Below are 16,973 nucleotides of genomic sequence, written 5' to 3' on the forward strand. Positions count from 1 at the left end.
CTCGCAACTCAACACCGAGTCACACAACGCGTGACGCTTTCATGAATTAATCGTTGGATTTTTTTTCGAGACGTGAGCCTGGGCCACTTGTGGTCCAACACACCTTTATCACGCGTGGCGCACCAAGTCAAGGCTGGACGGGCAGCAGAAATAATTACTGGGATACCTGTGGTAGCCCACTCATAAAATGCCTTTGTTTTTTTGTCGTCTTTTTTTTTTCTTGTCACCATGACAACTAACTGTGATCCAATGAGGTGTTCACATGCTGATCACGCGTGCTATATTGATGATGATTGACGTTGTCATGCACGGACAGGGCCGGGTCACATGACGAACACGAGATTTTTGCCCATAAAACTATTTTGTCAATCGTTTAGTATTTCAATGTGTTTGGATTACGATCATCTGGAGCATTGTGGCGCAAACGCTCAAAATACTTATAGACGCATACACAAGTCGTGTTGTTCGCGGCTAATCCACACAAAAAGATGTTATTGAGCGGTAATTTTGGAACGGACTGAATCGTGAACGCTTGAAAGCCATGAAAGCATCGAATGCCTTGTATGCTAAGTATGCCAATGTCTTAGTTGAAAACGTTAACTCGTTGTAAAAAGCAAAATCTGAAATCTGAAACCAAACTGCATATACCCTATGCAATCTATTGAACAACACTACTACCGTGAGACTGAAGAACAAAATTCAAATGGATGCAAAGTGCTTGTGAAGAAAGACGCCATGTTGGATTCACTTGATGCCAGGGAACGCAGCTACGATAACAGTGCGAATGGTATTAATTTCACGATCAGAAAGATGAATCTTATGTTTTTTTCATTGTAGTTGTATGGATATTCTTTTTTATTCTTTTTCGGACACAGACTAAACAATTCCTTGAACTGTTTAGCCAGACTTTGAACTTTTTTACGCCTTAAAGATGTGAAGATATCATTGCATATTATTGTTTTGATCGTACGCGGTTGTTTTGACCGAACGCACGGTTTAAATAAATTATTTTTGCACTTGATGTGCACGCTTTGCTTATGCTTAATTTTAATGAGCCATCTCGTATTTTTCCATGTATATTATTAATACGTAATCACATGATTTTTCTCGTGCAATTTGGAATAAACAAGCACTTGTTAATTTTTTCAAAGACCACAAATTGCACTCGCCCTACGGGCTCGTGCAATTTTGGTAATCTTTCAAGAAATTTACTCGTGTTTATTTATTCCAAATTGCACTCGAAATTATGTGATTACCTATACGAATTCTAAACACTACTTACGGTCAAATGGAACCAAAGGGAATTTCAAACCTTGGAAATACTTGCCTCAGAATAGTGTCTTGGGTGGGTGGGGAAGACAGAGTTAGGATGTTTCAAGGCTGAGTGCTGTAATATTTGCATTGTTTCGTTCTCTCGGACATTGAAAATCGTGTCAGTGAATTTTTAGTATACCCTTTTTAGAGGCATAGAATTGTACGCCAGCGTACTTGTTCGACTCTTACTGATTTTATTTTTATGTTTTTAAAAATCTGACCACCAGTAGGCCATAGGGTAGGCCACAGGGTAGGCCACAGGTTAGGCCATGACCTACACCATGGCCTACCCCATGTTTTGTCCACACCCTGTCTGTGACAGTTTTCTTTCACACTAAATAATTCATTCTCATTTATACCAACAATTTTGAACTTCAAAGACCACTTTTGATGATTTAACAACACCGTGAGGGTTCCTTAACCCTACAACTCCTCAGAGTGTCTAAGGTCTGATTTCTCTTTGTAGCATCACTACTGCATCAATCATAAGGGTCATAAAAATAAAGAAAATGATCAAAACTAAAGAAGCTCACAATTGTCACGCAAATTCTCCTTTCCAAAAAATATACGAGGAGCAGTATGGAGAAACTACATCTTGATGTGAGGGTGCAAAGGGTTAAGTGTTACTACAGACAAACATCGGTAAAATTTTGAGACTTTGCAGTGATACATCGTCCTCAGCTTTCAACATATCACTCTAAAAGTAGGCCCTTTGAGTATAATTTCATGGCACTAATCCCTCATGCAGTGTCATCAGAATTCTGCCAACAAGGGCAAAAGTGATAAAATTCTGTCTTCAGTCATAAAAATGAAATGAGTAAAAGATAAAGATGAATGGAAGAGTTTGTTAAGAGCTTTTTTCCAACAAGAAATATTTGTTGTTACCCAATCTTTGTCTAGAAAAGATGTCAATTGTGACATACAAAGATTAATTAATAATATTCTCAGATTATGAACTCTTGATTGATTTTTGCTCACAGGTTCCAAACCCTGATCCTATTCTATGAAGAACTGCACCCTTTACTTTAGTACCAACAACCTGCTTAACATGACTTCTACCTCTCATAGTTCTTGTGCAATTAGAATGTTTTGAAATATTTTGTGTTATTAAAAATATAGTTCTATGAAACTGATCGACATTTACTATATTCAGGACATGTTCAAACCTTCATTGGCACAAATTTATCTTTAAGTGTTCTTCTTGTCCAAGGCAACCACATCCCAGCTGTCTGGTGGTCACAGTATCACGGAAGCATATACAGGTACAAAGCCCTTACAAAACATTCTTTACAAAACCACTGTCAAAAGTGCATACAATGCATGGTTACACTCATCATGATAGACAATGAGCAATCCCTCCTTTTAGGCAAAGTCCATTGCACCAGCCAAGAAAAATGCAGAAAAAACATGATTTAAGCATGCAGAGTGGAACTCTGGGAGTAAGGCAAACAAAGAAAAGTCCTACTTTTGTACATGTCACTCCCAGAGCTCTGTGCCACACATCAGGAAATTTAATTTTTTAATTTCACAACTGACTTTGCTGAAAAGCAGGGACTGCCTGTAGTCTATTATCCTAAAAAATGGAAAGATGGAAAGAAACCTCTTGAAAATCAACATGAAAAGGCAGTACCATATCTTAAGAATAGACTACACCTAGTTAAGAACAAGTTGGGTACCAGAAAAATTTTGTTTCTTGTAACTACAGCAAATTTAACAAGGCAAGTTCTTTCAAGGATACCAGGTCAGAAGGCAATCTTCCCTTTTGATCTTTCACTTTTACAAGACTGGAATCCAACTCAACAAACAATCTTACAACTTCTTTTTGCAACTTTTCAGCAGCCTGAAATTTAGGAAAAAGAAGAAATAGTAATGTAAGCTCATACATTAAGCATTTGATTCTCTAACCAGCTATTTTGTTTAATTGGATAGAAAGTGGAGTCCTACTTATCACGAATCTTTAAGAGACCCTGTATGGAGAGCAAGGAAAGTTTAGTTACTTTTAGTTGCTATAAAGTTGACTCCAAAGTACAACCCACTCTCCCAAACATAATAAGTTGGGACACTTCTCCCTAAAAACGTTTTAGATATTCCTTCACCCTTCTCCCCTTTTAAATGTTGTTAGTTGCCAATGACTCTATGCTATCTTGAAGACAGTAAGAGGGAGTGCATGTCCCAAGGAATGCACCTGGAAGTGTGGGTCCTTTGCTGTTTGAGGAGGTAGAGTAATAAGATGTTCATTATGCCTTTGATAATAAAGAGGCTGCATTTTGGGATTGAGGCCTGGTAGGAATGGTACTGATGATGATGATGTATTTTTATAGTGCATTCTCCATCATAAGTGCTCAAATATGTTTTAAAACACTTTGCAGGGGGCCACAGCCAGACTGTATTGAGTAGTTTACATTGGAGGGAAATTTGTGCAGGTGCTCTCAATATAGGAATATTTGGACACAAGGTCCGACCACAACACTGGGAGATGTGTTCGCTACTCTTTGTGTGAAGTGCATGCATTCTTTTAAATCCACTGCTAACTAGGTGATAGAAGATGTACTCTACTGTCCTTATCCAAGAAGACTAGAACATCTAACCATTTGCAGTTGTCAGAGCAAAGGCAGCACTTTCTCCTCAGCTGTTTTTATTAAGACCCTGAGAGTTGGTTCGGTCTGGGGTTCAAACTCTCAACCCTCTGTAGGGAAGTCCAGTGCTCTCCAACCTGAGCCAGCAGGCAACTTCCTATGGGAGTCTGAATATTCTTTGCTACGTGACAATTATTTTTCAGTTTGAGTACTCAGGAAATTTTGGAGATTGACTCACTCTCTTTAGCCAAGGATTACATCACATCCTCTTTGACTGCCCAGCACACTTGAAATCTGAGCAATTGCACCTAAATATTGAAACTCACTTTTAAATTAAATCAAACCACAACAGTTTCATTGTCACCTTGTGCAAAGGGATTTGTCCATCACTATCACAAAGTCTTAGATCAGCACCATATTTGATAAGCAGGTTCACCACTGACATGTGACCAGAGTATGCTGCTCTGTGTAGTGATGATACTTTGCCCGACTTTGTCTGGGCATTCACATCTGCTCCTTGCTCCAGGAGCAACTGACAGACCTCTTCATGGCCACTGCGGCTGGCATAATGCTGTGAAGAAGGAAAACAGACATAGGTAAATAACCCATAAATCACATGAATAATTCTTTGCCAAACTCTTATCTGTTTTCAAGGTACAATGACTTTGGTTTGAGTGAAAAAAAATGCTTTTACGATTTCCTTTACAAAAGACACCCAGAACAACCAGAAAGTTTTAAACAGTATAAGTGACCCATGTTTCTCAAACTTTCCTTCATGGAAATGAAGAACACTCCAAAATTTGCTTTTGCTTCTGACACTTATCTTCCTGGCTGAGTTGGCAGAAACAGCCAAGTAGTGCAAGGTAAGAAGGTGGCAGTTCTTCAGCCTTTTTCCTTTCTTTCATTGCAGCTCACCTGTGGGGATCATTTCTAAACTTTTATTTCACAACTAGATTAGGCAGGTGAAGTTGCAGGGGACAGGCAAATAGGAAACATTGTGAAAGCTACATTCATGAGACACCCTACATGGAGGTGGGGTTGGGATTCGTCAATAACCAACGACCGAAAATAACATCATTTTTTAATATTATTATTATGGCGTGGAATCTACCCATCTCTGCACACTGACGACAGTTGGATGCTCGTGGGTTTCCCCGAAAGGGGGGGAGGGGAGGGGAGGGGAGGGACATTGAAGCTTAGAATTGATCGGCGCTTTAAGGACACGATTTACCAGAGCTGTATATCCCGAGCCATCCCTTAAATTAGGGTCTGTTCCCTTGTCCAAAAATTTCCTAACTCTTTTTACATCACCATCCAGCGCAGCTTGCCATATTCCTCTCTCAAAGTCCATTTCAGAGAGAGACTGAGCATAAGTTGATGATGTTGATGAACAACCACATTTTCCTGCGCGGTTGACATGATTACAGAGATCTTCCATGGTTAAGAGCATAAATTAAGACATATTTACGACTGAAATGTTTTTAATTAGATTTAAAAAAGACTCCGCTGCCTCAAATTAGATTGTATAAGCGATAAATCACGTTCTTCGTTCGCTTTTAGCCAATTACTTCACATGGATCGCCATGTTGTCTTGCCTCCTACTTTGTGTAAAGTAACATGGATAGTGACTCATAAGGTTGCGAAAAAGATTTGTATCACGCAACAGGACCTAGCCACATGATTTCGATAGTGATATGCTTTAAAATGTTCTCAAAAGAAGATGAACTGTCATTTCTTCAAAATGTGACTATTGTGTTGTGAAATGATAAAGATACGTTTCGAGAGAGTTATTACATGACGCCAAAACAAGGACCGCGTGGGCCCTGGACCTACAAGCTCGTTGCCATTTTCCTATCGCTATCATCGTGAATTCGTGTTCGTGTCACTACAGATTTTGCAAGTTTTCAGACAAAAATGTCAAGATATGGAGAGACTTGTGTCTTAAATCGACACCGTAGTCCATATGGCCACCAAAATAATCACTATACGCGTTCTAGATCTCGCTCAAAATCAAGAAGTCGAAGCAGAGAGAGAAGCCGAAGCAGAGAGCGCTATTATTCAAACATGTAAGTAATAACTTTACTTAAAGTGAATTGGTAAGACATAATCATTCAACTAAGGTTAAGGGCGATGTAGTTAATTGAATGCTACTCGCATTAAACTAAAGCTAATTGTGAAGTTTATATTCAACCGACTATGATACTTTTCGAATGTAATGCCCTGACTGAATAATGCTTACACATCAACATTTCGTGTGAGGAGTTCGCCTTGAATTGATTCATATTTGCTTAAAATCTTGCAAAATCTTATCTTCTTTCATTCTATCCAACCAACATATTTAGTAAAGTTGACAATTAAATCATTTTAACGCATTTAATACTTTCAAAACACCAGTTGAAGTAAGAAGTGACATGAGGAGAAATGAATGTTAAGTCTGTCAGATCTGTTGGCTGACGCATAGGAAGATGTACCTTATTCAAATTTATTATGCTTTAACTACAGGCATCACAGGAGAAAAAGGAAACCAACACCGGAGAGCTTCATGGATAGGTGGGTTGCATATCTCGATATACTCATACAGGAAATATGTGTTCTCATTTAGTCTGAGTAAACAGTTAATAAGCAAGATGGTAAATTTTAAGCACTGTAATGAATTAAAGAAACATGATTTTTTTTCTCATGTCATAAGCATGGTACAAGTAAAGAAACCTGAGTCCCAATGTTATTATGTGGAATATTATGGCAGACCTTTGGATTCCTTGCTCCTCTAAGCTTCAGAGAATCCCATACTTCTCTGTAGCTCAGTGGCAATGAACCCAGAGCTTGGGATTCATCTTATCATGAGAGTACTTATTTCACTGTTTTACTGAGTTAACGAGAACTGTAGTTTACCACAGATAGAATTTTCTGTCACTCAGTGATGGAGCATCAGAGCATAGAATTCTCTGACAGTTTTGTCCTGTGCTCATGACTAGATGAATAACATTGTTAATTAGTAAATTTCCTATATCTTACTTCATCATGTGTCACAAAAGATGCATCCTATCCTCATGCCTTGCAAACACTCAGTCTATAGAGTACATTTGTACCAATTGCAAATTAACATGTTCCCTGTGGAAGTATCGTTGAATCATTGTAAGATGATTCTTCAGAAAAAAAAGTTATTGAACAATTTTTTGAAGAATACAAAAAAAGATAGGTCACCGTGCTTGTTTAGGAGATATAATGGGCCAAACTTACCCCATTTATGCCTGTACTAGCAATAATCACCAACGTCATTTCATTGGTTTGCAGTACATTTTTCTGCAGCTGGAACCAAGGGTTTTTAAAGTACCACTTGAAAAAAACTTGATAGAAAGGAAGTCTCGAGTATATGGAACAATTTTATATACATAATTTATGGAAAATTTATGCAAATGTAAACAACATTGACTCCTCAAGTCATTCCTTTCTAGGTCATAATTTGCATCCTCAAGCAATGGGCTTCATGCACACTTTTAGATTATCTTTTTTTCCCTACAAATAATTTTCTTTTAATTTCCTCCATTTAAGGGGGATAAACTGTACACCAAAATTATGCAAAAAAAGTATAGGTCACTGTGCTCATTCAAGAGCTAAAGACTATCATACCTCTTTACTTTGCTCATGGATTGGAAAACAATGCTGTGATCTCAGAATGAGTGCACATTCATTCCCCAGATTATGTGATTTTTTTATGCCCAGTACAGGATGTGTGGTGCAAAGCTGAGAAATCACCTTAAGGCAATTAATCAATAACTGACCAAGACAGATTTTCTTCTTATGATACTGATACAATATCAGGCAGACAAGTGACAGAAGTAAAGAAAACTATCGATTGGAAGATCTTAAGTTGATCCAATACCAAATCCTTCCAACTTATGTCATAAGAGCTGTATAAAGGACAGTAATGAGAATTGCTAATGAGATTGTGGGACTGAAAAGGTTAAACTGGCCAGAAAGTGATGGCCAGCAATTTACTGAACCCAAGGAGCGTTACTAACAATTTGCTTGTCAACAACCAGATAAGATTTGAAATGATTGCAGCAAGAGTTGAAGGAGTTAGCTCAAAAACCATGTTTATGATGTTATTTTTGATTATTAAAAAGTTGCTTTTTGACCATTGCAGACGTCGAAAGGAACGTGAAGAGATCAGTGCTACTGGGGCCATAGAAGTTTGGGGTTTGTCCCCAAGAGAACCTCCACCAGAGTAAGTTGACTGTAATAATTAATCAATGAACAAATATTTTTGCTTGAATTATTGTACACATCACAGTTTCTGTGTGAATCATTGCTGCAATAAATAGATGAAGCTCTCTTTGTATTCTGAAACAAGAGAAAAACTTTTTTAGAGGCAGATTTATTGGAATAAGCCAATAGGATACTTGACAATTAAAAAATATATTTCAATGGAGAGTTTTAATTGAAGGAGAGCATTTAGTGTCTATCACACCATGTAAATTTTGAGGTTCTCTAATATGAAGTTTTTTTTGTATTTAATAGTTCTGATGATGAGCTTACTAAGATGGCTCTAGCTGCAGACAGGATGAAAAAGAGTAAGTAAAAAGAACCAGAGATAGTAATTTTTTTTCTCTGACTCCCTTTCACAATTAAATAACATTAACTGAATTAGATGGAAAGATTTGAAGTTAAGGGGCAACATAAACCTTCCAGTGCCGTCAGTTAGAGCTACAACCCACAACCTGGCTAGTGGAAGCCCTCAACCCTTTAAGCCCCAAGATCTGATTGATAATTCTCCCCTCTAGCTGCGATACTTCTCCTTGTAAATTGGTTATGAGAATTTGGTGTAAGATCAAGATAACAACTTCCACCTGATTAGTTTGAGTGTTCTCATTACCTGTGTGCAGGTTAATGTTTAGATATTATAGGGAGAAGTTACATGCTAATCACTTCTAGGAGTTAAAGGGTTAAGTCTACTCACTAATAAATGATCAATAAAGCCATCTTGGACCTCATCAGGAATGCTGTTTGATTGCTGGATGCTGTACATACATTAATTGCTGTAGGCTGGTGTTTATGTATATGAAGAATTGTTAACATTTTGGAAATATTTCTGTGTAGGTGAAAGTGAAAGTGAAAAGGACAGCAGTGAGGAGGAGAAAAAGAAAAAGAAACACAGGAAATCTAGTAAAAAGAAATCAAGAAAAAGTCGCCATAAAAAGAAAAGGTAAGGACCTTGAGTTCTTGTTGTGAACTCCATTTCAATAGTACTGGTGCTACTCTTAGTGGACCAATTACATGTACTAAAGTTTATTGGAATGGTAGGTGGTAGGTGCTATGGGAAAAAGATTCACTCAATACAATACATTGTACTGGTATGCACAAGCCTTTCATCACATGCTAAGAACTGAATCAAATGGATATTAACCTCTGACTCCCGGGAGTGACTAGCATTGTAAGAATTTCTCCTACAATATCACCCCTGAATGCAACATTAAGGTCACAAGAATAAAGGCAATGATTACCAACTAAAGATTGTTGAACAAAATCTCCTTGTCAGCACCTGAGGGAATGTATAGAGAACAATATGGAAGGTATTCATACTGGGGTTAGGGTGGAGAGGGTTAAACCATTTTTTCTCACTCCATATTGTACTTTCACTACTGACTGCACAGTATGAGCTACATGTATTGGTATTGCAGAACTTGACCCATGAACTTCTTTTGTGCACATCTTTTGAGTGTGTTTTGAGAAGTTGCATGTGTGTTCGCACTTTTTTTAATGTGCTTTTCGCATGCATTTTGGGTCAAGTACCTCTGAGCTGTACTGTACCAATCGTCATCTGACAGAGACCTCTGATTTAGTAGTCAAGCTGTCCCAATGTGCATTTAATACCTGACTTTTAAATTATTAATGGTGCTGTTAAATAATGAGAAAAATCATGGCTTTAGTGAAGCACATGATTTTTGGCTGGAAAATTATGGCTGCAGTGAAGATTGTTACTGACTGGATCTTTCTGTTTGGGTTTTCCTTTATCCAGTGTCATGTGACCAGTTTTCCATATTTGGATTGTGCATGAGGTTGAAGTTTGCAGAATATTAAACAACTGTGTTGATCTTGTCTTCACTGTTTTCTGGACTTTGGGCTGATTCTTCACCAAGATCACCTCATTTACAAAATTTACCCATTAAATTGAGCAGTTACTACTTGACTAAATTTGATTCCAACTTGTTTCACTTGTATTCTTCTATTCAGTAAAAAGCATCGCAAGAAGAAGGTTCGCCAAAAGTCAAGCTCTGAGAGTGATGATGAATCAGAAGGTAAGGTACTCCCAACTCATAAAAACAATGCACAGTTTGAATATCTAGTTTGACCAGTTTTTTTAAATCAGGTGTTGTAATACTCTGTGGGTAAAGGGGCCAGATGAGAAAGAGAAATTTTATTCAGTTTAATTTGTTTCCTTTTTCAGAAGAAGATGCTGATGTGGAATGGCAAGAGTCATGGATTGAAAAGCAAAAAGGTATTATAATTATGATTAAATGTATGAAAATGTCCAATTATGGAGTCTGTGAAGCACATGGTTATCCATTTGTTCACTTTGTTGCAACACACATTGTAGATAACAATTGCCAACCTAAAGAAAATGAGTCATTTCAGTAGGAAGAAAAATTTCATCTTTTGCAGTGTTCTTGATAAAATAATTATGGTAGAAATGAATAGCTTTGAAAGCCTGGAGAACCTCCCGCTCCTGAGGAGTTCTTGTCTTTCCTGGGAAATTTGGAAGGGTTAGACTCATGCAGTTGCATTTTTCAGCATGTAATGAGGTCTTTTCCAAATTAGGCTTCTTTGCTGTTCCTTGAAGTTAACCATAATTGAAGAATTAAGACCTTTTCAGTAATGTTAGATGTAAAAAAATATTATCAGTGGTAAAAGCTACAAGCAGGAATTCAGTGCATTACAAATGTTTAGATCTATCCACTACCTGCCTATTTTTGAAACCCTTGTATTAAAAGTCTCAAGAAATGGTTTCACTTGAGTGCAGTAGTTCAACACTTACCTGAATTTTCCTAATGAAAGCAAGAACTCTTCCTTTGACTCTTAAGAGTGATTAGCATCAAATTTCTCCTTACAATATCACTCCTGAATCAAACATCAAGGTCACAAGAATAAAGGAAATGATCACCAACCAAAGATTGTTAAAAGAAATTCTCCTTGTCAGCACCTTATATAGTGTAGAGAACAGTATGGAGAATATAAATATTGATGATAGGGCACAAAGGGTTGAGGCACATTTGATTAATTTGCTTTTGTGCCATCATAGACAAAGATAAAGAGGGAGGCAATGGTGTCATTGGGCCTCTTCCACTTATGCAAGACGCAGGCAATCAAGACATTACTGAGTGAGTAAGACTATTAAGTGATAATAACTAGACTATCATCACACAAGTACAGATAGTGCAACTGACATCATGAACTTGTGAATTGTGTCCAGTACAAAACAATAAAACCTTCATTTGTGGTAAATAAACTGAAGGTACTTGTAGATTATGATGTGATTTGAGATTGGACCAGTTCATTCAGTAACTAGGTATTTTAGAATTGTCAACTGAGTTGATAACATAAATTTGCCACGGTGAAGTTTTTAGGGTTAGCCCTTTGTCAAAAGGGCTAACACTAATGAGGGCTAATTTACGTTATCAACTCAGTTGATAATACAAAATTACCTTTTTATAGTCTCCCACCCATGCAGCACCACAGTTTCTTTAGAAACTTACCCCCTTTATTAAGTAATTAATTGACTGTTCTGTAATGAATAAGAATAGTGGACCCCAGCAAGACAAATATTAAAAAGTTGCTAGAAGGAAGCCAATTTACATTTTTTCTACTGGTAAGTACTCCTATCAAAATGGGCCAGTACTAGAGACCCCAAACACTAGAGTTTCAAATGGGACACCAGTGTTTGAAATCGGACACTATTGTCCAAAACCAGAAGCTAGCGCCCATATTCAGCCACCAGTGTCCAAAATAAGACACTGATGTCCAAAATTTAACTCTAGTATCCAAAATCAAACATTACTCTCCGAGTCTGGACATTAGACTCCCAAGTCCTCCTCTAGTGACCATCTACCTGTTTTTGTAGTCCTGAGAGGGTTTTCTGGCCTTTCTCACTCAGAAAGGTACACATTTTATTCAGCAATTGCTCACAGACCAAAATGAATTTGATGCATCTGAGTCACCATCACAAATCTTGCATTCATTTGTGTTTATTTCTTTCTGTTGTTTTTCAACAGCTTTGGAGGAGCTCTGCTACCTGGTGAGGGTGAAGCAATGGCACAGTATGTGAAGGAAGGCAAGCGAATCCCTCGCCGTGGTGAGATTGGGCTCACGAGTGATGAGATTGCTACATTTGAATCATCTGGTTATGTGATGAGTGGAAGCAGGTATGATAGCGTATCTTAATCAGTAAGTAAGAGTATTTTAAAGCCTTCTGTGCTAAAGTTATCTCAAAAATCTTGTTACTAAAAGAAGTGGTGCTAAAAGTAACACACTCCACTTTATCCAGAGGGACTCTGGAACAATAGCATTGTGCATGGGTTTTGCAAATCATGTCACCACTATTTGTGTTTTCTCTCTGTACATGAAAGTTTATTGTGTTCTTTACATTGCTGCTGATTTGTCTGCAATAGTTTCTTTTAAATTATCCTTTGCAGACTGGTCAATTTGCTGGTCAGCTTTTGCTTTTACTTGATAAGTTCCTTTTAGACCACAGACTTAAATTTACTGAGAATGAATGTTGCAGTAAACAAGACTAGTTCTTGTTTATCTTGCTTGGTGGAGTACCAAAAAATGTGAAACAAGAAACAACAAAAGTTTACATAAAAAACAGCACATACAAGTTAACCATCCAACAATGGTTTTTGCAACACCTTTCCCATTTATTACCTCACACTGAATGTAGTTTCACCAACACAGTGTATAAAGAGGAAGCTTATAGGCTGGTGGAACTAAACTTTCTCGGGAATACCACTTAAAGTGAACAGTTCTTAATTCCATTGTGACTGTAAAAAAAAGAAAGAAAAAACATGGAAGCTTGCAACTCTTGCCCATCTGTTTGAGTTTTAGAGTTGAATGACTTTTATTGTTTGTCTCTTCCAGGCATCGTCGCATGGAAGCTGTACGTTTGAGAAAAGAGAACCAGATTTACAGTGCAGATGAAAAGTGAGTGAATGTGCCTGTAGATTGTTCTGTGTCCATAGCATCAGGTGGTATTTTTCTTGATTCCAGCCATTCACTGCCTTGTAACGTTTTTTTTACTTCTTGTTAACAGGCGAGCATTGGCTATGTTTAACTATGAAGAACGATCCAAGAGAGAAAACAAAATCTTGTCAGACTTCAGGGAGATGATTCATCAGAAAATCAACAAAAAAAAATAGTTGTTTCTCTAGCTATCTTAGCTTCCTCCGGTTCCAACTGCTCTTTCCAGTGTTGCTTGATGATGGGCAGACATACCAAATATTGGCACACAAGTAGCAGAAAAGGAAATGAGAGAAAGTCCTACCCATAGACAGCCAAAGAAATGCTTTTGCATCATTCAGAATCAATGCACTGTTCTTTTGTGGTCCTGGTTGCTCAGGCTGATAATGCTATTCACTGGATCAATCTCTTTCCAGTGGATAGCACAGAACCTTTTTGTAAACACCTACATGTATCTATTGGATAACAATTCATCTGTTGGATAGCATTATCCATCCTTTGAACAACTGGGCTATAGAGTGTGTACTATGGAGGCCTTGATGTTTATGTATGACAATTCTAAATTACAGGTTACAAGGAATCTCTAGGTCATAATGACTAAATTTTCTTGTTGTAAAAATGTCAACCAGGCTGCAGTTTGTTTTATTGACTCGATGGAGCTATCAAAAAAATAATTCAGGTGTAACCTAAACAGTTTTTTTAAGATTTTTTTTGTTTTTTTCTATTTTACTAAATTATGAGATAAATTGTAAAAGCTTTATACAGACAAAGGTTTCACCATGAAAAGTTTCACTTGTAAGTTTAAGTGGAATTAAGTCAAGTGCAATTCTTATGTCATTGATAACAAGCTGACTGGCTGGATATAGTGCACATACAACTTAGAGGATATAACCTGATATTGTAAAATATATATGACTGTATAATAGTATACTTACAAATTTGAGCTGTGTTTAACTGTGAATTTGAAGTACAGAATTTTTGCAAGTGTTATATTGCCTACTTCAAACAGTGCAACAAAAGAGTGCAATGAATAAGAACTCACACAATTTCAAAGACAAAAAGAAGCTGATCTTTCATTACAAGTAGGTTACAGACAGGTCTTAAAACCTGGAATGAAGAAAAATGGTTATTATCCTATAAACTCCCAAGCTCTGATTCTTAATTCTCCCCCCTAGCTACTAAACATTTCTTTGTGAATAGGTTATGAGAATTTGGTGTTGGATCAAGATAGCAATTTCCACCTGATAAAATTGACTAGTCTCATTACCTGTTAACTGGATAATATATGGATATTATAGGGAGAAGTTACATGTTGATTCTTTCTGGGAGTTAAAGGGTTAAATGCTCTCCTCAGATAGACAATATACCCAAATAGAAAAATGTGCCATTTATTCACAAATTCTTAATTTAAACCATTCTTGAAGTGTACATCACAAGTCAGACAATCTACAAAGATTCTATCTCGGCAAAAAAGCAAGACTTTCAACATGTTTCTGTTGATAGTAGTTTACCCTCTTAACATTTTAAGGAGCTTCTGTTTCATATTTCCCATTAGAACTCATTTCATGGTCAAGTGATCTCTATTCACTATTCTCTTGAATATTTCTACATTTTTGCATTTGTTTTTTCGTCCACTGTGAAAACTTAAATTGTGATTCTTCACTATGCAACTGTGATGTGCATGGCATCTTTCCTGCTGTGTAAATCCATTCATCCCAATTTTCATCCACCCAAGCTATTCCTCCTGTATCTCCAGTTTTTTGGAGATTTCTACACAATTTGATCTGATTCTTGGCCCACTCAGAAAAATTAAATTCAGAACAGGCCTGACTGGTCAAGTTCCTTGAACTAAATTTTAAAGAATCACTTTGTTCACTAGAATTGAATGATGTCTGAGGTGTATCCTCTGGAGAATAAGTTTCCTTTTGTATTTTGGAGCATGCATCATTCTGTTGTTTTGCCCATTGTGTGAACTCAAAGGGTGGCGTCTCAGAGGATGTTTCCCCCACATTGCAGTGGTCTATGTTGTGACAACACTCTCTTCCAGCACTGGTAATGCTGCCCGCATGGTTATAGAAACTGTATTCGGTGAAATCTCTGTCCTGAATTTCTTTGCACTTTGCCACCTGATCCTTTTTCCACTGAGAAAAATGAAATGACTGGCTTGGTTCCTGTTCAAGTGAGAGTGAGTCTGCCTTATCTTTGCTATTGCTTTCCTCAAAACTTGCATCACTATTCAAAGTTCGCTGCTTCTTGGTTGGTGGAGTTAGTGTGTGAGCTTTAAAGAAAGCCCTGTTATTGTCTGGTTCAGATCTGAGTAGAAAATCATTTTCACTGTGATCATCAAGAATGTCACTTGGATCACTCAAGTGAGAAATTCCACTGATGTTTAATTCCGTGGAATTGTGATCTTCATTTTCTTGACTGTCAATGAGCTGCTCATCTGTCATGAATATGTCTGTGCTGCATCCTGTTTTGGCAAGGGGAAAAAAATGTGGTGATGTTATCTCTGGTTACAAAATAATCAAAATTTCATGTTTTTATACAGAATCTAAGCTCAACAGCTACCTGTTAACAAGAAGTAACCAGCCATTGAAAAGGACATGAGTCTGAGCTTCTTTAAACACAGGAATAAAAAAAAAAAAAAAATCACAGATATGGAGCTTATACATTATCCCAAAAGGACGAGCATAAAATTAGCATGCTTTGCAGCCACCATTTTGGGTCATACTTGGTTATCAAGTCATTATCTTTTGCTTTCCTGAATACTCATTGCCTAAGAAAACTTTCGGAATGCTGGTTTTCTCTTATTTTGGTTACATGCATATTTCAAATAAACCATGGTTAAGGAGATATTTGTAGACTCTCTTAACCTTTGTCCAACATCTTGTTAAAGTATCACTGTTCAAAGAAAACAGTTCCCATCTCAACTTCACCGACACGGTAAGAGGACAGAATGAACATGAAGCATCTATCAATTTGAGGCTTCCATAATCCCCCCCCCCCCCCTCCCCAGGCAACCCTGAGCATTTGAACTTTTGAAGATTGGTTTGTTCAAATTCCCCACCCAAGTTCCAGGTTTGATGGTCCATTTGTTGTAAAAGGCAAAATCAGCCAGGGTAACTTTTTATTTATTAACCAAGCTTCTGAGCCCCTGTATGCAAAAGAGAATACTCCACTTTTAGACACCTCCTTATTTAAAGATATGGTGCTTGTATTCAGCTAGAAAGACTTGACACTTCCAGCTCAAATTCCCCACCCCAGCAAGGCAAGGTGAAATTCCTTACATCTCTTACCCTGGGACACTAGTCAAATGCCTATGAGTTGCCTAAGTGTATAAACTGATTTATATTTTAGTAAGATAGCTGATACAAAGGTGCTTTTATATACCTGACGACGAATTATCTCGATGTCTCTTCACTGGAATCTTCGCCTGTTTCTTTTCTAGATCGTCTTCTCTGTTCGAAGCAGCGCTGTTATTCTTCAGACAGCCATTCGAATTGGGTCGTCCATCTGCCTTGAAGAACCTGTTAAGCTTTGTCTGCTTCGCATTTCGCAATTTTTTCACCGTTCTCGGCGAGAGGGGTGAACTAGAGATTTGTACGATTGGTCTGGGAGCAAGATTTGAAAATTTTTTTTTCTTTTTCGTTTTCTTCGTTTTCCCACCTTGCAGGGGAGCTAATTTAGTTTCTCTCCTTTTCGTATTTGCAGAGAGCCATTGTCCACAACCTTCTGCACGGTTGGACATGATATTTCAAGCGAGAAGCTGTTGCTGTGTTGATTCAAAATGGCGCGCCAATTTAAACAGCCTCGTTTTGGTTACATATCGATATGCCACAACAATCACGG

At 37.5% G+C, this 16,973-nt stretch overlaps 3 protein-coding genes across 3 annotated transcripts; 1 reads left to right on the forward strand and 2 right to left on the reverse strand.

Annotated features, from left to right (window-relative positions):
• Positions 1-1,249: 1,249 nt before the first annotated feature.
• On the reverse strand, positions 1,250-5,644 carry LOC131799900 (ankyrin repeat domain-containing protein 39-like). The gene is made up of 3 exons (XM_059117596.2): positions 5,122-5,644; positions 4,255-4,461; positions 1,250-3,154 (listed from the first exon to the last, which is right to left on the reverse strand). The coding sequence occupies exons 1-3, from the start codon at positions 5,338-5,340 to the stop codon at positions 3,014-3,016; spliced, it is 567 nt and encodes a 188-aa protein (XP_058973579.1). The 5' UTR covers positions 5,341-5,644; the 3' UTR covers positions 1,250-3,013.
• A 65-nt stretch (positions 5,645-5,709) lies between these two features.
• Positions 5,710-14,390, forward strand: LOC131799891 (NF-kappa-B-activating protein). The gene is made up of 11 exons (XM_059117584.2): positions 5,710-5,956; positions 6,393-6,440; positions 8,038-8,118; positions 8,412-8,464; positions 8,991-9,096; positions 10,125-10,189; positions 10,339-10,389; positions 11,191-11,269; positions 12,161-12,310; positions 13,026-13,088; positions 13,198-14,390. The coding sequence occupies exons 1-11, from the start codon at positions 5,805-5,807 to the stop codon at positions 13,301-13,303; spliced, it is 954 nt and encodes a 317-aa protein (XP_058973567.1). The 5' UTR covers positions 5,710-5,804; the 3' UTR covers positions 13,304-14,390.
• Positions 14,391-14,440: 50 nt separating this feature from the next.
• On the reverse strand, positions 14,441-16,950 carry LOC131799881 (uncharacterized). Its single transcript, XM_059117575.2, has 2 exons — positions 16,515-16,950; positions 14,441-15,594 (listed from the first exon to the last, which is right to left on the reverse strand). The coding sequence occupies exons 1-2, from the start codon at positions 16,870-16,872 to the stop codon at positions 14,705-14,707; spliced, it is 1,248 nt and encodes a 415-aa protein (XP_058973558.2). The 5' UTR covers positions 16,873-16,950; the 3' UTR covers positions 14,441-14,704.
• Between the last annotated feature and the right edge of the window lie 23 nt (positions 16,951-16,973).

The sequence above is a fragment of the Pocillopora verrucosa genome, chromosome 6 (genome assembly GCF_036669915.1).
Source record: "Pocillopora verrucosa isolate sample1 chromosome 6, ASM3666991v2, whole genome shotgun sequence".
Classification (NCBI taxonomy): domain Eukaryota; kingdom Metazoa; phylum Cnidaria; class Anthozoa; order Scleractinia; family Pocilloporidae; genus Pocillopora; species Pocillopora verrucosa.

Excerpts from the sequence above, each read along its gene's own strand:
- LOC131799891 (XM_059117584.2), top strand. The coding sequence starts at position 5,805 with ATGTCAAGATATGGAGAGACTTGTGTCTTAAATCGACACCGTAGTCCA. Across the intron at positions 6,441-8,037 it reads CCGGAGAGCTTCATGGATAG|ACGTCGAAAGGAACGTGAAG; the intron begins GTGGGTTGCATA and ends TGACCATTGCAG. Across the intron at positions 8,119-8,411 it reads CCAAGAGAACCTCCACCAGA|TTCTGATGATGAGCTTACTA; the intron begins GTAAGTTGACTG and ends TGTATTTAATAG.
- LOC131799900 (XM_059117596.2), bottom strand. The coding sequence starts at position 5,340 with ATGCTCTTAACCATGGAAGATCTCTGTAATCATGTCAACCGCGCAGGA. Across the intron at positions 4,462-5,121 it reads GCTCGGGATATACAGCTCTG|CATTATGCCAGCCGCAGTGG; the intron begins GTAAATCGTGTC and ends CCTTCTTCACAG. Across the intron at positions 3,155-4,254 it reads GACAAATCCCTTTGCACAAG|GCTGCTGAAAAGTTGCAAAA; the intron begins GTGACAATGAAA and ends CCTAAATTTCAG.
- LOC131799881 (XM_059117575.2), bottom strand. The coding sequence starts at position 16,872 with ATGTCCAACCGTGCAGAAGGTTGTGGACAATGGCTCTCTGCAAATACG. Across the intron at positions 15,595-16,514 it reads TCGAGATAATTCGTCGTCAG|GATGCAGCACAGACATATTC; the intron begins GTATATAAAAGC and ends TTGCCAAAACAG.